At 39.0% G+C, this 23,408-nt stretch overlaps 1 protein-coding gene across 9 annotated transcripts in view; it reads right to left on the bottom strand.

Moving 5' to 3' along the window:
• The window catches only part of MLLT10 (MLLT10 histone lysine methyltransferase DOT1L cofactor), a 222,700-nt gene that overhangs the window by 10,651 nt on the left and 188,641 nt on the right, over positions 1 to 23,408 (bottom strand). For all 9 annotated transcript variants that reach the window (XM_070432664.1, XM_070432655.1, XM_070432672.1 and 6 more), the window contains 6 exons: positions 17,299 to 17,416; positions 15,873 to 15,945; positions 6,319 to 6,473; positions 1,995 to 2,183; positions 1,491 to 1,579; positions 993 to 1,354 (listed from right to left, as the gene is read on the bottom strand). In XM_070432664.1, coding sequence (XP_070288765.1) covers positions 993 to 1,354; positions 1,491 to 1,579; positions 1,995 to 2,183; positions 6,319 to 6,473; positions 15,873 to 15,945; positions 17,299 to 17,416 — 986 coding nt within the window. The remainder of the gene's footprint in view (positions 1 to 992; positions 1,355 to 1,490; positions 1,580 to 1,994; positions 2,184 to 6,318; positions 6,474 to 15,872; positions 15,946 to 17,298; positions 17,417 to 23,408) is intronic.

Here is a 23,408-nt window from a genome sequence, read left to right as displayed (position 1 = left end):
GATGTTTAATAAGTTAAGTCAAGTTTTTAATTATAACATTCTTGGAAACAATGATGTACAAATTTATTTCTGTGTGCATATGTGTGTGCACACACGTGTGAGCACGAATACAGATAAATAAGAATTCACATTGTCGAGAAATGTTTTGTTTTCCTTTTTTATTGTAAACCAAGCAGGCACTAAGTTATTTTATGGAATAGAAATTTACATGTGTTTATAACATGCACATGTAATAATTTATTCTTAATTATTCAAGAATCATTTAACCCCCACTAAGTAACACATATTTAAAACAAGAAATAATCCAAACATACTACTGAGTGATTTGACCTAACCCTTTTAAATGGTCCCAATGATCAGTGAAATTAAGCACCAATGAAGAGAGAGCCATAAAAAAGTTTACTAGTACCCACTGAAAATCCATTTAAAGTGATTTATTCCTCAAAAGTATGTTCAATAACATGATCTTAGTCTCCTTATGCTGAACAAACATTCAAATAAAATTCTAGTACAATGAAACAGAGAATCTCACTCCCTAGATATTCAATATAAATATTTAAACCTTCATCCTATATCAAAGATTTTTTATTATAAAACTAAGGAAATTACATAGCTCAATTTTAAGAAACCAATATTCATATGTGATCTTCAATTACAATATTTCTTTTCTTCAGAATTTATGATACATGAAGGCAACATACACAGGGATAAAAATTAGTATTTAAAATATACATCACAGATCAAGACTAAAATTTTCAGCACAGAATATAATGTTTTGTTACTAAAGTGGTTTAATTTTGCTTTATTCATAGTTAGTTAAGTTTCAAAAATAAATGGCTCTCAATGTAATATACTTAGTTTAAAAGTTTGGTGGGCTTTAATTTCTTAGAGTACATCTACAAGGAGCACATAAAAATCCCAATCTAAAACATGGACAACATGGTATTAGGTTGCACTGAAAAACCTAAAATATATTTAAGTAAGTTTCTCACCTGTTAGTCAGTGTAGCTGGCATTGGATGAGTTGCATTAGGTGGTACAGTTGTATGGGTGAGGGGGGTAGGGTTCTGGGATATTGTGACAGGAGTCTGAATAACCCCATTTAAAGCTCCTACAATGCCATTAATTGCCAGTTGGTTACCTGGCAAAGCTCCAATTATCCCACCCACTCCAGGCACTGCAGGAATGGTGGATGTTACAGTCTGCATTCCACTAGCCAGCGCCCCCACCGTCACACCATTGACCTGCTGAACTCCACTAACGCTTGAGCCCTGCTGAGCGGGACTCTGCCCAGCAGGAGGTGGAGTAGAAAGAGCTGATGAGCTGCTGGTGCTTTGTCCACTGGAGGTTAAGTCCTAATGGAAGAAAAAACAGAAATTTAAATTGTAAGGAACACAGAAAAACTGTTTAAGATCATTTAAAACCATTTAATGTGACATACTATTGTTTGTAAGTAAAATAAACAAATTAAACTAACCACACCAGAATTACCTGATTTAGTACAGGAAGAGAATTCTCAGGTAAAAAACTGTTTCCTAGGTGAGGGCTCTTACTGCTGTTCAAGGAATCAGTAGTAGGAGCTAGAAAAATAAAAGAAAAAAATAAACCTATTTACCCTGTTAAATTACATCAGGTATAAGATTAAAGGTTTATCTAAAAGCTTATCCTGTGGCTCACATTAAAAACACTTAAAAAAATTAAGTCTTGCTCTTCCTAAGACTAGTTTAAATAATAATAATAAAAATATTTATCTCTATTGAATATCATGGCTTTCAATCAATAAAAAAATCATCACACATTTAAATAAAATTTATCATTAAATTATGTGATAAAGTTGGAACAAATTCAAGTTCATCACTTAACAGGATTCCTTATGCTCTTTGAAATAACCTATCATTCCTTTTCTATATCTTCATGTAAGTTATTATTCACTTATTTAAAAGGTATTGAAAGTCTAGCCTACTTTTCATAGATACATGATAAATATTTTCATACCATTCTGTGCTGAAAATGCATGAATTTGATGAGATGGACTAGGATTTGTTGTTATTGCTGGAAAAGGCACTGAGAGCTGTGCATTCAATAACTGAAGGCGTTCCTTTTTGGCAGTTAAGTTTTTAATTTGTTCCTCTAATCTTCGATTTTCAACTTGAAGTTGGTGTAATGATTTCAGCATTCCTAAAACTAGCAAACATTTGGATAGCTTTTAACAAAGACAAGTGCACACATAAGGCTAAGTACATAAGTGTCGATAACTTTAGAAATAAGTTGAAATAGAAAAATAGAAATTCTGTAAAGCATTTCTAAATGATTGTTTCATTCCTAAATTTATATGTAGATATAAATATACCATAATGTATTTGTACATATATAAGCATAACCAAAAAAGCACCCACCTGGTGCAGGTAATTTCCATTCTCAAAAAAAAGACAAAAACATTTTATTTTCATCAAAATAAAAACCTAAAAGTCAAAGTGCCATTTTAGGCTATTTTACATTAATAGTATAAAGTGAGAGAATAATCATAACAATATCCTTCAACACAATAACCACCACATGCTTTTGTTTGCTACCAGACAGGTGAGGAACCCCCAAGCCCAGCTGCTCAGAATGCTAATGCATACATCTCCCAACAGGGGGCAGTGTGTGCGCACCACAACCCCCACTCCCAGAGAAGGCTCATCATCTGTAAACAGGCTCAGTTTCTGTCCTTCCTCATCACCTCAAAAAAAACTGACCTCTAGACTAACAACACAGAGTGCTACTGTTTTTTTAATGTCTTTATTAAGTTATTACATATGTGTCCTTATCCCCACATTACCTCCCATCCCCCCCCACTCATCCCTCACCCCGCTGTTGTCTGTGTCCATTGGTTAGGCCTATATGCCTGCATATAAGTCCTCAGAGTGCTATTGTTATGCCACAGTGACAGACACTTTAAAAGTTCTATGTCTTAAAAAGTTGTATTTGCTTAACATGCTGCCAGGGCCTTAAAAAGATATAATTCTACTGTTATAAACAAATATGGTCATTTCCCAAGGATTTAACTTTTAGTCCTCCCCTTCAAGATCCCTCAAAGAAACTCTTAGTGCACCCAAATGAGATGCAATAAGACTAAGCAAAACCTGTTCTCCAGCTATCATTTAAAGGATTATGTCAGCATGAATTTTCTTAAAATAAGCATTTTTTTTCCTGTCAGGGCACCATTCATAAAAATACAATTTATGGCACTTGTCTACAAACAATAAGGAAAATAAGTATATATATATATATATATATATATATATATATATATATATACACTAATAAAAGAGAAACATGGTAATTAGTGTACGACCGCTACCCTTCCCATTGGCTAATCAGCATATCCTTATGCAAATTAACTGTCAGCCAAGATGGCGGCCGGCAGCCATGCACTGAAGCGAGCAGGGAGGCTTGCTTGCTTCAGTGACTGCGGACTCCAACGTTCCCCGCCTAACTTGCCGGCCTCTCAGCTGCAACTCTAAGCAACTATGTACTATGTTGCAAATAAGAAGCTAAACAAAACCCGAGAAACCAGCCGGACTGAAAGCCAGCCGGACGGCAACATTGTATCAATGTTTTCAGCAGCGAGGCCTCAGAGCTAAAGCTGGCCCAGAATAAAAAATAAAAAAAAAGAAACAAGGAGCAGTTGGGAGCTTCAGTCACTCGCCACCCGGAAAACAGCCCTCAGCCCCTCACCCAGACTGGCCAGGCACCCCAGTGGGGACCCCTACCCTGATCCAGGACACCCTTCAGGGCAAACCAGCCAGCCCCTACCCATGCACCAGGCCTCTATCCTATATAGTAAAAGGGTAATATGCCTCCCGGCACCGGGATCAGCGTGACAGGGGGCAGCGCCCAAACCCCCTGTTCGCCCTGCGGCTCTGTGTGTGACAGGGGGCGGGGCCACAACCTCCCTATCTGCCCTGCTCTGATTGTGACAGGGGAAGGCGCCCCAACCCCCTGATCAGCCCTGCTCTGTGCCTGATAGGGGGGAGCTCCCCAATTCCCTGATTGCCCTGCGGCTCTGTTTGACAGGGTGCAGCGCACCAAGCCCCTGATCGGCCCTGCTCTGTGTGTGACAGGGTGCGGCGCCCCAACCCCCGCCCCCCCACGGGCCCTGCTCTGTGTGTGACAGGGTAGAGCCATAACCTCTCCATCGGCCCTGCCCCGAGTGTGACAGTGGTGGCGCCCCAACCCCATGATCGGCCCTGCTCTGTGGGTGATAGAGGGTGGTGCCCCAACCCCCCTCCACGGGCCTTGCTGTGTGTGTGACAGGGTAGAGCCATAACCTCCCCATTGGCCCTGCCCGGAGTGTGACAGGGTGCAGCGCCCCAACCCCCTGATCTGCCCTGCTCTGTGTGTGACAGGGGGCCCCAACTCCCCTATCGGCCCTACTCTGTGAGTGACAGGGGGGAGCTCCTCAACCCCCTGATCGGCCCTGCTGTGTGTGTGACAGGGTACGGAGCCCCAACCCCCCTGATGGGCCCTGCTCTGTGAGTGACAGGGGGCAGCGCCCCAAGCCCCTGATCGGCCCTGCTCTGTGAGTGACAGGGGGTGGCGCCGCAACCTCCCCATCGACCCTGCCTTGAGTGTGACAGGGGGCGGTGCCCCAACCCCCCAATCGGCCCTACCCTGAGCATGACTGAGGGTGGCATCGCAACCTCCCGATCCACCCTGCTCTGTGCATGACAGGGGGCAGCGCCCCAACTCCCCAATCGGCCTTGCTCTGAGCCCGACCAGGGGCTGCACTTAGGGATTGGGCCTGCCCTCTGCCACCCGGGAGCAGGCCTAAGCCAGCAGGTCGTTATCTCCCGAGGGGTCCCAGACTGCAAGAGGGCACAGGCCGGGCTGGGGGACCCCCCCCCCCCGCCACCTACCCAAGTGCACAAATTTTTGTGCACCGGGCCTCTAGTATATATATAAAAGCCTAAGCAACCATTACAATGGAATGACTGGAATGACTGGTCGTTATGACGCACACTGACCACCAGGGGGCAGACGCTCAATGCAGGAGCTGTGCCTAGCCTGCAGACCCCAATCGCCCATGGGGCCTGCCAGCCAACCTCCTGGTTCTTCCCTCCAGCCGGCAGGCCCTTGGGCTGGGATGGGGAACCGGGGGTGGGTGGCGGCGGATGCAGCCCCTTTCCCAGGGGGGGCCAAGGGCCTGCTCCCTCCTCGGGGCCTGCGGCCAACCTCCTGGGTCCCTCCCCCCAGCTGGCAGGTCTCGATCACCTGATCGGGGTCAGGCCCCAGGATGGGCTGAGAACTGGGGGTGGGTAGTGGTGGATGCGGGCAGCAAGGGAAGGAGGAGGCAGGGAGGCGGGGAACCTGATCGGCCCTGATTGCCGGCCAGGGCTAGGGACCCCACCCACGCACAAATTTCATGCATTTGGGCCTCTAGTGTTTTAATAAAATAAAGCAGCAAAAGTTTATATCCCAAAATATAAAAACCACCTATTCCTCATCCTGCCCCCAACTATATCCTTAACACTAGGCCACTTTTCTAGCTAACCACCACCTTTACTGTAACTTTGCTGTTTGGCATTTTTTACCTATGGTCTCCCTGCCAATACTCAAAATTGTAAAGATACTAAATATGTATATATAACATATATTATATAATTTAAAGAAGTAAATAATATGTTTTATTTAAAAATTATATATATTATTTACATATATAATTTAGTAATTATTCTTTCCCATACAAATTATAAAATCAAGATAGTTGGCATACTTGACTATATGCACTGTTTACAATAAATTCTCCCAAGATGAGCAACTTTCATTCAAAATTAAGCTAAGAGAAAAAATATAACTCATGTATTTTAGTAAAAGTTAAAAATTTATCAGAACAAAATACAATGAGAAACAATGTATCCATATTATAATAATTATAAACAGTAACAATAACCAGTGAATAGATTAGAGTTTTCTATGAGTCAGGCAATGTTCTTTACATTTTTTTATGTCATTTAACCCTCAAAACTATGATATAGGTACATTATTACTCCCATTCTACAAATGGGAGACTAAAGCACACTGACATTTAAGAAAGTTACCCATGATCATACTGCTAAAGTATGTAAAGACAGGATATAAGATCATGCAGTAAAACTAGAATTTGTTCCACTAAGCCACTATATTACATTTTTCTTACCTTTTAATATAAGACATATATCATCATTTCATTGCTATTCTTGATGAAGTGTGACTTCTGCACCTATCCACCTCTCTGTTGTTTCATCCACCCATCCATCTATTCATCTTTCTTTAAAGACAAGAAAAGAATACTTACTGTCACTAGGAGTGCCCTGTTCTAATAAAAATTGCTGTCCTTCACTCCACTGCCTCTCCAAAAGCTGTTCTATGCTGGCTGCTACTGGAGGCAGATTTTCCAAACTGCTGTTGCCTGGTGGGTCATAGCGAATCTGTAAGCTGCTTACAGGGGATCTGTTGAAAACATTAATTCTCAGGTTAAACAGAACCCTTCAAAGGAGAGCATTCACATTTCTCAACTTACGCTGACCTTTTTCCTGTACAAGTTTTCTAACACCAAGCAGCCTATGCTAGAACAATCAAACCATAATCTACCCTAAGATTTAGTAATTATCATTCTTCCTCCTCAAATGCAAAACCAAAGGACTAGCTGGCCATACTTGAAAATTAAAAACCACTAGAAAATATAAATACACTGACAATAATATCTGAAACAGACTATACAAGAACTTATAGGTTTATAAGATAAAAGGGAAAAAGAGGATTAGAAAGATTTTAACCTAACTAGCCAGAAGAGAAAAGAGTTCCACCATTCTGCTTTAATATGCAAAATATCAGAATTATAATAATGTAGTATGTATTTTAATTTACAACCAAAAAAACCTCAATCAAGTATTAGTAAACAGATATTTTTAATAATTTTGAAGGAGCCTTTTGTTCTAAATCTAAAATACTTATTTGTAAGTATTTTCAGTATTAAGGAACATTATCAAGACCAAAGTAATTTTTATTTTACAAATTTTTCTAAAATGTCTTATCTGCACTTCAGATGACTTAATTAACACTTCCAAAACAAGTATCTCTATATAAAAAATGCTAATATGCAAGTGTTCCCTTGGGAGTTCGACCAGGAGTTCAATCGTTCGCTATGATGTGCAATGACCACCAGGGGGCGGCGCAGAAAAAGGAAGGCCCTGGCAGGCAGCTGGAAGGCCCCAATCACTGGCCAGGCCTAGGGACCCTACCCGTGCACGAATTTTGTGCACCGGGCCTCTAGTTACTTATATTGAGATGACTATGCAATGTACCCAATCACCTGCTTTTTTTGTTTTAAATTAGTAAATGTGGCTATTTCTAGTTCCCAGCTCCCATATTAATGTAACACATTAATAAAGGGTTTTAGAGTGTCCAAAGTGTTTCCACATAATCATCTCATATGATTTTCTCAACAACCTAGTAAGAAGTCAAAGCCTGACTCTATTTCTATCTGAGGAAACAAATGGCGCTTGAGTGTCCTATCCAAAGACACAAAGCTGATAAATGACAGAGTTTGGGCTACAAGGCAAGTCTTCTAACAACAAACAGTTGTTTTGCCACTGCCTTAAAATGTTTCTCTAGAAAAATATCTTTAAATAAGAAGTTAAACAAATGAGGCTTTTTATTCCATATGAAAACACCATGTGCTACATATACATACATTTGGCTATCACACTCCAAATAGATCATTATTCCAGGAAAATTTATGCTATTACATTTCAGGCTGATCTTTAAGTTATAATATAAAGTTGAAGATATATGATAAAAATAATTTTGTACCATTTATTGTGTTAAATCCCATTTAGCTAATGAAAAATAATGACACGAAACAAAATAGCACTGAAGGATCTTAAATAATTTCTGGGTAGCTTGTACGGGATTTTAAGTTTTAAGAGGAGAACACAGAAATGCTTCCTCTACTACACATAAGAGCAAAAGCCATTAGCTTTTGTCTTTGAAAGGAAGAATAAAACAATATAGAAGTAAACACAGTATAAAATTAGAGATTAGTCAGATGTTGTTACCACTGTGTACTTCATATATACCTAGTTTTGAAAGAGAGAATAGTTAATTTTCTGCAGTTAGGAAAAACAATACTACTTTTAGTTCACTCCAGAATTATATAGGATTACGGGAGCTTTGGGACACCATGAAATGTGACAACATCTGTATCACAGGAGTGCCAGAAGAAGAAAAATCTGAGCAAGGAATAGAGAAACTGTTTGAACAAATAATGACATAAAACTTCCCTAATCTGGTTAAGGAAAAAGTCACACAATTTCAAGTAACACAGACAGCCCCAATAAAAACAAACACAAAAAGACCCACACCAAGACTTATCATAATTATGTCCTGGCCAGTCTTGCTCAGTGGATAGAGCGTCGATCTGTGGACTACAGGGTCCCAGATTCGATTCCGGTCAAGGGTGCATGCCCAGGTTGTGGGCTTGATCCCCAATGGGGGTTGTGCAGGAGGCAGACAGTCACCGATTCTCTCTCATCATTGATGTTTCTATCTCTCTCTCTCCTTCTCCCTTCCTCTCTGATATCAATAAAAATATGTTAAAAAAAAGACATATCATAATTAAAATGGAAAATGTTAAAGACATAGAAAGAATCTTCTTTTTATAATTATTATTTTTTAAAATATATTTTATTGATTTTTTGCAGAGAGGGAGAGGGATAGAGAGTCAGAAACATCGATCACCTGCCTCCTGCACACCTCCTACTGGGGATGTGCCTGCAACCCAGGTACATGCCCTTGACTGGAATCGAACCTGGGACCTTTCAGTCCGCAGGCCGACGCTCTATCCACTGAGCCAAACCAGTTAGGGCTAGAAAGAATCTTAAAAGGCTGCAAGAGAAAGAAAGTGACTTACAAGGGAACTCCCATTAGAATGTCAGCAGATTTCTCAACAGAAACACATCAGGCCAGAAGGTTGTGGCATGAAGTATACAAAGTAATGAAGAACAAGGAACTAAATCCAAGACTACTATATTGAGCAAGGCTATCATTCAAAATTGAAGGTGAATAAAGAGCTTCGCAGACAAAAAAAAGGCTAAAGGAGTTTATTACCACCAAACTAGTACTGCAAGAAATGCTAAAGGCGCTGTTGTAAAAAAAATAGGGAAAGAGAGAGGAACACAGACATAAAGAATAAGAATGGCAACAAACAAGTACCTATCAATAATAACCTTAAATGTAAATGGCTTAAATGTTCCAAACAAAAGACATAGGGTAGCTGTATGGATATGAAAACATGACCCAAATATATGCTGTCTACAAGAGACTCGCTTAGGATGAAAGTGAAGAAATGGGAAAAAATTTTCCATACAAATAGAAAAGAAAAAAAAGTTGGTGAATCAATACTCATATCTGATAAAACAGACTTCAAAATGAAGGCCATAACAAGAGATAATGAAGGCCACTACATAATACAAAAGGGGTTGAATCAACAAGAGTATATAGCCCTGGTTAACATATATGCATCCAATATAGAAACACCCAAATATATAAAACTAGAGGCCTGGTGTACAAAATTCGTGCATGGGTAGGGTCTCCAGGCCTGACCAGCGATCAGGGCTGATCTGTGGGGCAACCAGCGGGTTGATCAGGGTCCCCACTGGCACCTACCTTGGCTCGCCGACCCCCCCCCCCCCCCCCACTGCTGCCACCAGTCGCCTCCCTCTGCGGGGCAACCAGTGGAGTGATCGGGGGTGGGGGTGGGGGGCCCCTGCTGGCACCCGCCTTGGCTGGTGGCCTAGCGCCGCCTGCTTGCCGGCCCCGCCCACTGCTGCCACCGCCAGTTGGGGGCTGGGGGCAGCTCCTGTGTTGAGCATCTGCACCCTGGTGGTCAGTGGGCGTCATAGCGACCGGTTGTTCTGCTGGTTGTTCCGCCATTCGGTCAATTTGCATATCAGAGTTTTATTATATAGGATACTTCTGGAAGACCGTAAGGGAGAGATTTACAACAATACTATCATAGTAGGGGATTTTAAAAAAACATATATTTTTATTGGTTTCAGAGAGGAAGGGAGAGGGGGAGAGAGAGAGAGAGATAGAAACATCAATGGTGAGAGAGAATCATTGACTGGCTACTTCCTGCATGCTCCCCATTGGGGATTGAGCCCGCAGCCTGGCATGTGCCCTTGACCAGAATTGAACCCGGAACCCTTCAGTCTGCAGGCTGACGCTCTATCCACCAAGCCAAACCAGCCAGGGCCATAGTAGGGGATTTTAACACCCCACTGACATCACTGGATAGATCTTCCAGACAAAAAATTAACAAGGAAACAGTGACTCTAAATGACACACTAGGTCACATGGACTTAATCGACATTTATAGAACATTTCATCCCTAAACTGCAGAATATACATTCTTTTTAAGTGCGTATGGAAAATTCTCAAAAATTGACATGTTAGGACACAAAACAAGTCTCCACAAGTTCAAGAAGACTGAAATCATATCAAGCATCTTCTTGTTTCACAATGGCATGAAATTAGAAATCAACTACAGTAAAAACTCAAAAACATTCAAACACATAGAGGCTAAATAGCATGTTATTAAATGAATGGGTTACCAATGAGATCAAGAAAAAAATAAAACACTTCCTGGAAACAAATGAAAATGAAGACACAACAACCCCAAATCTCTGGGACATAGCAAAAGCAGTCCTGAGAGGGAAGTTAATAAGCCTACCACAAAAAAACAATAAAAATTAATAATATACTATTTAACCCTACAACTTGAAGAATTAGAAAGAGAAGAATAAAAGCCCAGGGTAAGTGGAAGAAAGAAAATAATAAAGATCAGAGTGGAAATAAATGACACAGAGACTAAAAATAATACAAAAGATCAATGAAACCAAGAGCTGGTTCTTTGAAAAGATAAACCAGATTAATGAACCTTTAGCCAAACTCATCAAGAAACAAAGAGAGAAGACCAACTAATTAGAAATAAAAGCGGTGAAGTAACAACTGACATCACAGAAATAGAAAGGATTGTAAGAAAATATTATGAGCAACTATATGCCAACAAGCTGGACAATGTGGATGAAATGGAAAAATTCCTAGAATAATACAATCTTCCAAAACTAAATCAGGAAGAATCATAAAACGTGAATAGGCCAATTACAACTGATAAAATAGAAGCAGTAGTAAAAAAACCTGGCCAGGACAGCTTCATAGGGAAGTTTTACCAAACCTTCAAAGAATAACTAACACGTATCCTCCCCAAACTATTCCAAAAAATCCAAGAGGAAGGAACATGTCCAAGCTCTTTTTATGAGGCCAGCATTATCCTAATTCTAAAACCAGATAAAGACACTACAAAGAAAGAGAATTACAGTAACATCCCTGACGAACTTAGATGCTAAAATCCTCAACAAAATATTAGCAAATCAGATCCAGCAATATATTGAAAAGATCATACATCATGACCAGTGGGATTTATTCCAGGGATGCAAAGCTGGTACAATATTAACAAATCACTAAATGTGATACATCACATAACAAATTGAAAGACAAAAATCACACGATCATATCAATAGATGCAGAAAAAGCATTCAACAAAATCCAACACCCATTTTTAAAAATATATTTTTTTTATTGACTTCAGAGAGAAAGGGAAAGGGAGAGACAGATAGAAAAATCAATGATGAAAGAGAATCATTGATCGGATGCTTTCTACATGCCCCCCACTGAGGATCGAGCCTGCAACCCAGGCATGTGCCCCTGACCGGAATTGAACCTGGAACCCTTTAGTCTGCAGTCCACTGAGCCAAACCAGCTAGGGCCCAGCACCCATTTTTGATAAAAACTCTCAGCAAAGTGGGAACAGAGGGATCGTACCTCAACATAATAAAGGCCGTATATGAAAAACCTACAGGAGGATGTAAAATTGTCATTATCCACAGAGGACATGATATTGTATACAGAAAACCCTAAAGACTCCACCAAGAAAGTACGAGATTTAATAAATGAATTCAGCAATGTAGCATGATAGAAAAATAACACACCGAAATCTATGGCATTTAAAAAAAATCCTCACCTGAGGATACTTTCCCATTGATTTTTAGAGAGATTGAAAGGAAGGGGAAGAGATAACGAGAGAAAAACATAGATCTGAGAGAGTCACATGCACCCTGACTAGGGCCGGGGATCAAACCGGGACCCTTCATTTTGCGGGCTGATCCTCTATCCATTGAATCAAACTGGCTAGGACTCAATGGCATTTTTATTATTTTTTTACAGAGAGGAAGGGAGAGGGATAGAAATGAGAGAGAAACATCGATCAGCTGCCTCCTGCACACTCCCCACTGGGGATGCGCCCGCAACCAAGGTACATGCTCTTGATTGGAATCGAACCTGGGCCCCTTCAGAGCCAAACCGGTTAGGGCCAATGGCATTTTTATACACCAATAATGAACTCTCAGAAAGAGAAACTAAACAAACAATCCCTTTACCATTGTAACAAAGAAATTAAGATACTTAAACTTAACCAAGGAGGTAAAATACCTATATTTAGAAAACTACAGAATGTTGAAAAAAAGAGACAGAAGAGATAAGCAAGTGGAAGAATAAACCATGCTCATGGATTGGTAGAATTAGCATCATTAAAATGTCCATACTACCCAAAGCAATACATAGATTCATTTCAATCCCTATTAAAACACCAATGATATAGCCCAGCTGGCATGGCCCAGTGGTTGAGCGTCGACCTATGAACCACGAGGTCACGGTTCAATTCCTGATCGGGCAAATGCCTAGGTTGTAGGCTCGATCCCTAGTGTGGGGCATGCAGAGGCAGCTGATCAATGATTCTCTCTCATCACTGATCTCTCTCTCTCCCTTCCTCTCTGAAATCAATAAAAAAAATATATATATATTTTAAAATGTCATATTTCACAGATCTAGGACAAATACTCCAAAAATTTATATGGAACCAAAAAAGACACCAAATGGCTGCAACAATTTTGAGAAAGAAGAACAAGGTTGGAGAGATCATAATACCGGATATCAAGCTATACTGTAAAGCTACTGTAATCAAAACAGCCTGGTACTGGCACAAGAACAGGAATATAGATCATTGGAACAGAACAGAGAACCCAAAAATCAACACAAGCCATTATATTCAGTTAATATTTGATAAAGGAGGCAAGAGGGTACAATGAAGTAAAGATAGTCTCTTCAATAAATGGTGTTAGGATAATTGGACAGGTATATGCAAAAACATGAAACTAGACCACCAACTTACACCATACACAAAAATAAACTAAAAATGGATAAAAGATTTAAATGTAAGTCGTGAAACTATAAAAATCCTAGAAGAAAACATAGGCAGCAAAATATCAAACATCCCTTGTAGCAGAATTTTCCCTGATAAAATGTCTATAGCAAGAGAAAGAAAGGGGAAATAAACAAATAGGACTACAGCAAAATAAAAAGTTTGGCAGGGCAAAAGTAAGCATCATCAAAATGAAAAGGGAATCCTCTGTATAGGGGAACATATGTGCCAATGATACATCTGATAAGGTGTTAATTTCCAAACATACAAAGTACTCATACAAATCAACAAAAGGAAGACAAATAATACAATTTAAAAATGGGCAGAGAACCTAAATAGACACTTCTCAAAAGAGGACATACAAATAAATGCCCAAGAGACATATGATAAAAAGTTCAACATCACTAATCATCAGAAAAATGCAAATTAAGATGATGACAATGAGGTACCACTTCACACCTGCCAGCAAAAAGGCTTCCATCAATAAATCAACAAACAACAAGTGCTGATGAGGATGTGGAAAAAAAGGAAACCTAGTACACTGCTGGTGGGAATGCAAACTGGTACAAACACTTTCCTCAAATGTGGACTTTTCTCAAAAAATTAAAAATGGGATTGCCATTTGACCCAGTAATCCCACTGCTAGGAATATAGCCTAAGAAGCCTGAAACACCAATCAGAAAGAATATATGCACCCTTATGTTCATAACAGCATTATTTATAATAGCTAAGACCTGGAAACAGCCCAGGTACCCATTTGTAGATGAGTGGATAAAAAAGCTGTGGTACATTTATACAATGGAATACTATGCAGCTATAAAAAAGAAGGATCTCTTACCCTGTGAGACAGCATGGAAGAAACTGGAAAGTATTATGCTAACCAAAATAAGCAATGTAGAGAAAGACAAATATCACATGATCTCACTTATACGTGGACTCTACTGAATAGAATAAACTGGCAAACAAAATAAATCCAGAGACATGAAAGCATGCAACAGATTGGTGATTCTCAGAGGGAAGAGGGGAAGGGATTAACCAAAGAACTTATACGCATATATGCAAAATCCATGGACACAGTCAATAGTGTGGTGAAGGCCTGAGAAGGGAAGGAAGTGAGAAGAAAGGGGACAATGGAGTGGAAAAAGGGGACATCTATAACACTTTCAACAATAAAGATAAATTAAAAAAAAAAAAGGAATTATGTAGAATAAAAGGCACTGCTAGGATATACTACCACCTAAAAAATAGCAAAATTAGAGGTTACTGTACTAATCTCTTTAATGACAAATATGTTTCTTAACAGAACTGCCTTGGTGATATCAGCAATACAGTAACAATGATACTCATGGCAGCTATCACATAGAAATTTTAATTTTTTTTTTTTTAAATCCTCAACTGAGGATATCTTTCCATTGATTTTCAGAGAGAATAGAAGGGAGAGAGGAAAGGAGAGACAGAGAGAAACATCAACATGAGAGAGACACATTGGTTGGTTGGTTGCCTCCCCAACTGGGGCAGGGCATTGATCCTGCAACTGAGGTTCATGCCTTTGACCAGAAATCGAACCTGAGACCCTTCGGTCCATGGACTGGCACTCTAACCACTGAGCCAACCCAACCAGGGCTAATAATTTTAATTTTTAACAGAATTTTTAAAAATTCCCATAGTTGAACATTTTTAGTTTGCCATGGTTGAAAAAAGCTTCTAGAATGGGCTTTTTTCTCCTTCTGCTCTCCATTCTCACCCAGTCTAATTCCATACTTGAGGCAGAACTTACAAAATTAGAGAACAGAGAGAAAACAACCCAGGAGAAGGTGTAGAAGGTGAATGTGGAATAAAATTAGTAAAACACAGACACAACATCTCCTACTACTATTCTCCCCATTGAGAGAGAAGATTTGGGGCACTTAGAAGATTCAGTGCTAAGAGAAATTCAATCCTTCAGTACAACTCTGGTTAAGAGTGTCCTAATAAATGGTCCCTGAATTCTTCCATATAATATCTAAAACAATTTCAAAAAATAATGTAACACACTTGCTATACTTTGATTCAAACAATTCTAAGAACTAGAGGGATTTCAGAGATGAACAAGAACTTCATTTACTAAATTAGGAACTAAAGACTAAAGGTTTAAGCAAATTGCCCACAACAGAACTAAAACTGGAAGCCAAAGTTGAAAGCCTTGACTCTGTAGCTATAAGAGATTTGAAGACTATTTTATGAGCAAAAAGAATTACCCAAATTAATATGTTAATAGTATCAGCAGCTAAATATATAAATAATAAAAACAAGAGATTTCAAATTGATTGGAAATTTAAAAGAATTATAGCTTTAAAAAAGCTTAGAAAACTGTGTTTAAATTAATATTCAAATTAATTCAGAATCATTTTTCTTGACTGTCCAGACATGCTTTTTATCTTCAGAGTGCTTTTATAGCCTCACAAATGTACACTCTGCTGATATGAGATAAAGAAGTTTCCAATCTCAAAATGTTTCTTTTGCCTCTACTTTGCAGTGTAAATAATGCTTACCTTGGTGAGAGACTTCCTCGGGGTGAGCTTCCTCTGCCAACAAGGCTGCGGCTATTGTCTCCAAGATCCTGATCTGCAGTGTAAATATTTCATAGCTGATAAAGTGACTCTCTAGATAAGAGGTTTTAATCTCTTGCCCTGATTTTTCCCTAAAACATACATAAAACCTTTACCACTATCTTTGTAGTTACTATGAAAATAAAAGATTTAGTATGTTGCTAGTTTAGAATTGCTGAACTGTGGCATGTAAGGCGTTGTCTGTACACGTTTCTGTGGGTGTAGAAGGCCATGGATTATGTTCTGTTCTTTCATTCCTTTCAATTTTACAGCACAGAAGTGTGGTTTGCATTTGCAGTACTCTCCCCTCAGCCACTTTTAATTTCTACGGTTAAAGTAATGAATCACAGCGGTGGACAGGTAATCTGCATGCTTATCACAGCAAATCCTTACACTTTTTTAACACTTTGCAACCCAAGAGAAGTAATAAAATACATAATGTATTACAAAGAGCCACACACCAAGATTAAAATTATATATATATATGTATTAATTACATGGAACCTCACACCAAGAATAAAGTTAAATATAACGTTAAATATCCAAATTGACAAAAATAAGTAGGAACACAGAATTCTGTATTTAAAAGGAAAAATTTAATTTCTTCAAAATATTCCTGAGGTAACAGAATATCTCTGCTTGAAAAGTAACTTGTATTTCCTAGTTAGTTGCTTAAAAAATCACCCTATCTGGCCTCTTTCAAGGTTGTCCTCCCCTTATTCTGAGTCAGGTAACCTTTGACCCTTAAAGGGTAAAGACATGACTGATCCATTCTTGGTGAACTGCTAAACCCATTCCCTTCCCCCAAACAGGCATGACTGCTTGGACATGTCAACAAATCCTTAAGGATGGAATGAAACAAAGCAAATCCAGAACTCATTAAAATAGTACAAGAGGCAAATGCTAAAAAATGTCAACTGGTAAAAATTCACAGGATTACTAAACACTGTAGAAATTCTCTAACAGGATTTTTTTTAAACCAAGTTTGTGTAATGCAATTTCATGAATTATGCAAATAAAGGTTTAGGCTATTCACCGAAAAGCCCAGTGTTATGTTACTTTCATTGAATAGAACTGAGAACTGAACACATCAATCACAGAAGTCACATGAGACATTGTTGCATTCCTGCCTGCTGATGCCTCTGCTTAAACATTTACATTTCAGAGAGTGAAAAAGGCACATAACTATTTTGCAGCACAGCATACTATTTACTTCCAACTGTGATTCTTCTGGTAAAGGGAAAAAAAAAGGCATAATTCTATATTAAGTATACCTTTAGACTTTTCAAATAAAATAAGCCATTGAAGGGAAAATTTCATTGGGTAAAAGGGATAGAATTTTAGAGTTTAAAAATTCTTGAAAACTTACCTGTTTGAGTGTTTTCAGACTGAGCTATAAGAGCTGCCATTGAAGAATTTGGATTTAATCTATTGCCATACATATGAGATGGTGCCTGACTAAGAGAAGATCCAGATAGGGCATTTGCCTAAATAAAAAGAATTACAAAGATAAGTGAATTATATTTGAAAATATCTTAATACTTTTCCTCCTGATAGACCCAATAACTATTTTCTCCAACCTACGAATATAAGCAAAAATTCATAACTATCTGAAAAGCAAATTTCATTCTCACTTGTTTTACCATTACATTTCAGTTTTTGAAGTTACATAACTCCATTTTTTTTAAAAAAAAAAAAAAAGGACCAGAACATTCAAAGTTAACTATTCCTGCTTTAATTTCCAAGTATGTAGTCAGTATCAAAACCCAGTGGGGCATGGTAACCACGTGAACATATGACTATTTAATCTTACTAAACCACTGTAAAATAAGGGCAGGTAGACAACAGATGTCTAACATGCTTTTTAGTCTTTTACATCATAGGATGCTAAGCAGGTCAAAACGTCCAACATCTATTTTTAGCATTTTAACTCCACAGAGCCTTATTTCCATTTACTGTCATTAGTAAAACTTGCACACTATTTTGTTACTTTCTATATTGATAGACTTGGAAGCCTGCTGCTTTTTCTGTTTTGTTTTTATTTTAAAAGGAAGCAAATGGGCATTACAAGTATGTTTTCTATACAATGCAAGGCCCAACGAATCACAGCTTTGCTCTGACCCCATATAAGGCACTGTCTTTTTGGCAGGAAGCCAGCTCTACTAAGTGAAGAGCTGGTCCAAAGTTTGTGATTCATTCATGTTGCTAACCACAATTCTGAAGGCCTCTACTGGGACTTGTGCCAAACAAGCAAAAATGAACCCTTAAACAGATGAAGCTAAGGAGGCTGGCCAAAGTCTTACGTAATCCATTGTAATAAAAATGCCTTCTTTGATGTGAACAGTTTCTCCCACTTTCCAAGAATATTATAACCTTAAAATGCCGCATTTTGGAAGCAAATCTCTTGTACACAAAATACTGTTATATTCACAGAAGGCTATTACTAGCCTGAAATACTCTTCAGATTTAACAGAACCACAAAATTTAAAGTACACTTCATATTCTTTTTCATGAATGAAATCAAACTTAAGTTTTTATAAAATGAAATCACTGTATAGTTATTTCAGAACAAAATTCTGAAAAATAATTTCAAAGAATTGAAGCACATCTAATATAAAGTAGTTGAGTAACAGCAGAACAAAAGATGTGGGACATTTTGACATGTATAACTAACTACACACAAGAGACCAAGACGACATAGTAGTTATAAAAAGCAAAATCTTACAGAGAATAAACAATGTTTCTGGAAAGACTCAGACTCTGACATTATATCTGGCCTCTAGACAACTAATTAATCAAGAAAATTTGACTTTAAATTCATAGTCTTCTTGATGCAGAATCATGCCTGTCCTTGCTTTCCATTGTTTCAAAGGGTATATTTCACAGTTCATACTTTAATGTCTAAGATCAATTGGTCAATTTCTGAGTTTCTTTTTTCCTCTTATTAAAGATATGTATACAAAGCAAGTTTGTACTGTAAAGTCCTATTTAACCATCAATTAGCTTTAGTAAAAGGTAAGTCATAATTTTAACCTGATGATCATACTAGATACTTGTCATGTATTTAGTGTTATATACATAAAATATACAATTCATAAATAAAAATATAGTGAGTTTTTTTTTCTTGCCTCCCCAGAAGTCAAATACTTGGGAATCTTGGCTACTTATCAAATAACTTAGAAAAATAAAAATCCAAACAAACAGAAAGACCAGATGTTACCAGCGACATGTGTTAAAATCTCAGGTACCTTATACTTAAAAATGCCTTTCACTGAGTCAATTTATTCTTACTCTAGACATAATTCCAAAAAGATCAACTAAGCATAAAAAAGATTAGAAGTGGAAAATTAATTAGACAGAGGAAGAAAAAGTAATATCTTGAGACAGTTTGTTGGCAGCAAGAAGTAACAGCTGACAGCAAAAGAGGAGAGAGAAAAATATGAGCAAGAATAAACATTTTAGAGTTCTAGTGGGGTGGTGCTCAAAGAACATGGATATCTAGATGCCTTAGTACTGCATCTTAGCTTTAAAAAAAAACACGTTTCTATTGATGAGAGAGAGGAAGGAAGGACAGAGAGGTATAAACATCAATGAGACAGAAATATTGACTGGGTGCCTCCTGTACATCCCCTATTGGGTATCGAGCACGTAACCCAGGCATATGCTCTGACAGGAATTGAACCAGTGACTTCTTAGTTCATGGATCAATGCTCAACCACTGAGCCACACTGGCCAGGCTACACCCTAGCGTTTTGATTCTCCTTTCTCATGCAGTCATCTTTTGACTGAATCAGAACTAATATGATACCAGTTGGATTGCTTTTTTTAGTTACAATTATCAGTTTTATGAGCTGCCTTAGTCTCCTGGTAAGAACCAAAAGATCCTGCCTGGCTGGTGTGGCTCAGTGGTTGAGCTTTGACCTAAGCACCAGAAAGTCGCTGGGCTGATATCCGGTCGGGACACTTGCCAGGTTGTGGGCTCGATCCTCAACAGGGGGTGTGCAGGAGGCAGCCGATTGATGTTGATCTTTCTCTCTCATCGATGTTTCTATCTCTCTTCCTCTCCTTCCCTCTATTTCTAAAAAAAAAAAATCAATAAAAATATATTTAAAAAAAAAAAAGAATCAAAAGATCCTACTCTAATCAGAAATACATCCTTTTTTCAGGAAGGGTTCCTTCTATCAAGGGCTTTATATTTACATTAGCTTCAAATTTCTTGATGTAGTCTCCAAATTATCTTAGTTTGCATATCATACACTAGATTCACTATACTAAAAATTCAAAATGCAAAGTAGTACAACAGCATAATTAACTGTTCTGCATAATGACTATTATCAGGAAAAGGGTAAGTCATCTTTAACATAATTCCAAAGCAGAAAAGTATATATTTAATAAAGATGGCAGGCGAAAGTAAATTAATACTAATAATAAACTAAAATGGGCCCTGACTGGTTTGGCTCAGTGGATAGAGCGTCGGCCTGTGGACTGAAGGGTCCTGGGTTTAATTCCGGTCAAGGGCATGTACCTTGGTTTCGGGCACATCCCCAGGAGGGGGTGTGCAGGAGGCAGCTGATTGATGTTTCTCTCTCATCGATGTTTCTAACTCTTTATCCCTCTCCCTTCCTCTCTGTAAAAAAATCAATAAAATATATATATATATATATATATATATATATATATATATATATATATAAAAAAACTAAAATGAGAATGCATTCTTTATTATCCTAAATGACCAATTGCCCAAATTTTCTGAATGGGCAAAAATTATCTGGTAGTAGTTGTTTTTAAATTATTGCATTTATCTAAATGAGAAACTTTCAAAAGAGATAAAAAATAAGTTATTAATTTTACCAGGTAGAGTTTTGTGGTGTATTCAAACATCTAAATCACTCTACATTAAAACTCAATTCATTAACATAATATCATGTTAAGCAGATAACATGAGTCACCAAAGACTCCACAAATGTCTGACACTGTTTAGTCACTACTTCTGAAATGATGTTTATTTAGAACTAGAGGCATGTAATTGTTTCATTACATGCATAATGCCTGGCAATGTATAGACTCAAAAATCTTTGTTATCATTAATAAGTGAAATCACTAACACTTGGAGTGCGGGAAACGAGTTAAGTCGGCTCGCGTGAATTGCGCGTACTCCGCGGGAGCCGTCTTTAACTCGGTTCATATAGATTTGCGGTGGAGTGCGGGAAACGTGTAAACTCGGGCCGATTGTAACTGCGTATTACCAAATATTTGTTTGTAATCCACCCTGTCATGAATATAATAAATGTTTTCCTCTTTAACTATACTATGAGAACAAAATGTAAGTACCAGGTCAAGCAACTGAGGACTGAGGCCAATTTTAGGGTACACAAGAGAGGACTATACTAAACAGGAGAGTGTGAGTCCCACCAAAGAGGGTTGACCATTACTCAGGTACAGCCCATGGTTGACATGTAGAAATGATGGTTCATAGTTACCAACTTTTCTAATTTTTAATTTTAAATACTGACAGGAAATTTAAATTTAAAAAATACACATATGAAAACATATGTTACCACAAGAATTCATACATGAATGTTCACAGAGGCATTATTCCTAATAGCTAAAAAATGGAAATAAATCAAATGTCTATTAATTCATAAATGGATTAACAAAATGTGTGGTTTTTTTTTTTTAAAAAAAGACTGGCAATTCTTTATAAAGGGAAGTACCTACCTTATGACATGTCAATTTTATCTTGCCCAAGTAAGGAAAATGGCTATGTGGACAGATATCCTCCTTGGATCTACTGGCACTATAAGAATATGAGTTGTTAACATTGAGTGAAGGGTATCCATGATATATGTGAAATCTACACTGTACTGTTTTTGCAACTTTTCCATACATCTAAAATTTTTTCAAAATAAGAAGTTAAAACAAAAAGATATTGACTAAAAGCAAACTAGGTACTTGACTTTACAGAGTGTCCCACTGAAATCAAGTCATCTCAAAATGTGAAAGTAGGTGTTAAATTAGTTCAAAGATAAAAATATTTTACAGAATTATAAATTCATATTGCCATAATAAACTTTTGCTTTAACTTCTAATATATGTTATCTTAGAGAAGTTTTTTTGTTCTCTCCCCAAGATTAATAGTTGAAAGGAACCAGGAACCACTTCCATTCAAGATGTTATATTACTCTTACTCTAACAACACTTTTGTAAAAGCATAATTATTTTACAAGATAGAGCCAAGGACAAGCAGAGTAAGAATAAGCTGAACAATTACTGAGGTAAGGCTAAGTTATTTTGAAACAAAATATGTTTAGGTGCCCGAATCAAAGAATAGCCTTAGCAAAGTTCTAACTTACTATGTTAAACATCTAAAAGATACGTGAGTCTACCAAGGCAGTGTTCAAACTCAAAGTAAATCAAAGAAATTTACTGTTTTCTAAGTAGACTTCACATACTAAAATATTAATAGGATGAAAATTACATTTCAGCTTGAAATGTCCCTGTTAATAGTTTACCTCTTATATGAAACTAGAGGACTGGTGCATGAAATTCGTGCACGGGTAGGGTCCCTAGGCCTAGCCGGCGATCAGGGCCGATCTGAGGGGCGACCAGTGGGGAGATCGGGACCCCCACTTGCCCCTTCCTTGGCCTGGCGCTGGCTGCTCACCAGCCCCGCACCCTGCTGCCATCGTGATTCGCTGGGGCAACTAGAGGGGTGATCGGGGCTGGCAGTGCCTCCACTACTGCCTGCTGCCAGTGCTGCGTTGCCGACACCCGCCATGTTCCGTGCCGCCCCCTGGTAGTCAGCACACATCTAACTCCCAGTCGCTTGAACTCCTGCTCTGGGGGCAATTTGCATATTAGCATTTTATTATATAGGACTAGAGGCCCGGTGCACAAAAATTTGTGCACTGGCTGGGGGGGTGGGGGGTCCCTCAGCCCCACTTGTGCCCTCTCACAGACTGGGACCCCTCAGGAGATAACGACCTGCTGGCTTAGGCCCGCTCCCGGGTAGCAGAGGGCAGGCCCAATCCCTAGGTGCAGCCCCTGGTCGGGCTCAGAGCAGGGCCGATAGGGGAGTTGGGGCACCACCCCCTGTCACACACAGAGCAGGGCCGATCAGGGGGTTGGGGCACCGCCCCCTGTCACACTCAGGGCAGGGCTGATGGGGAGGTTGCGGCTCCACCCCGTCACACACATAGCGGGGCCCATGGGGAGATTGGGGCGCCGCACCCTATCACACACAGAGCAGGGCCGATCAGGCGGTTGGGGAGCTCCCCCCTATCAGGCACAGAACAGGCCGATCAGGGGGTTGGGGCACCTTCCCCTGTCACACACAGAGCCACAGGGCGATCGGGGGTTTGGGCGCTGCCCCGTCACACTGCTCCAGGGGCCAGGAGGCCTTGAGGCTCCGCTGATCCCAGTGCTGGGAGGCCTCGCGGCTCCGCTGATCCCAGTGCTGGGAGGCATATTACCCTT

The sequence above is a fragment of the Myotis yumanensis genome, unplaced genomic scaffold, assembly GCF_028538775.1.
Source record: "Myotis yumanensis isolate MYYU_CA2020_CCGP unplaced genomic scaffold, mMyoYum1.0.hap1 SCAF_1, whole genome shotgun sequence".
Taxonomy (NCBI): Eukaryota; Metazoa; Chordata; class Mammalia; order Chiroptera; family Vespertilionidae; genus Myotis; species Myotis yumanensis.
Note: the sequence above shows the minus strand (reverse complement) of the source record. Positions and strands in the feature narration are given on the sequence as shown.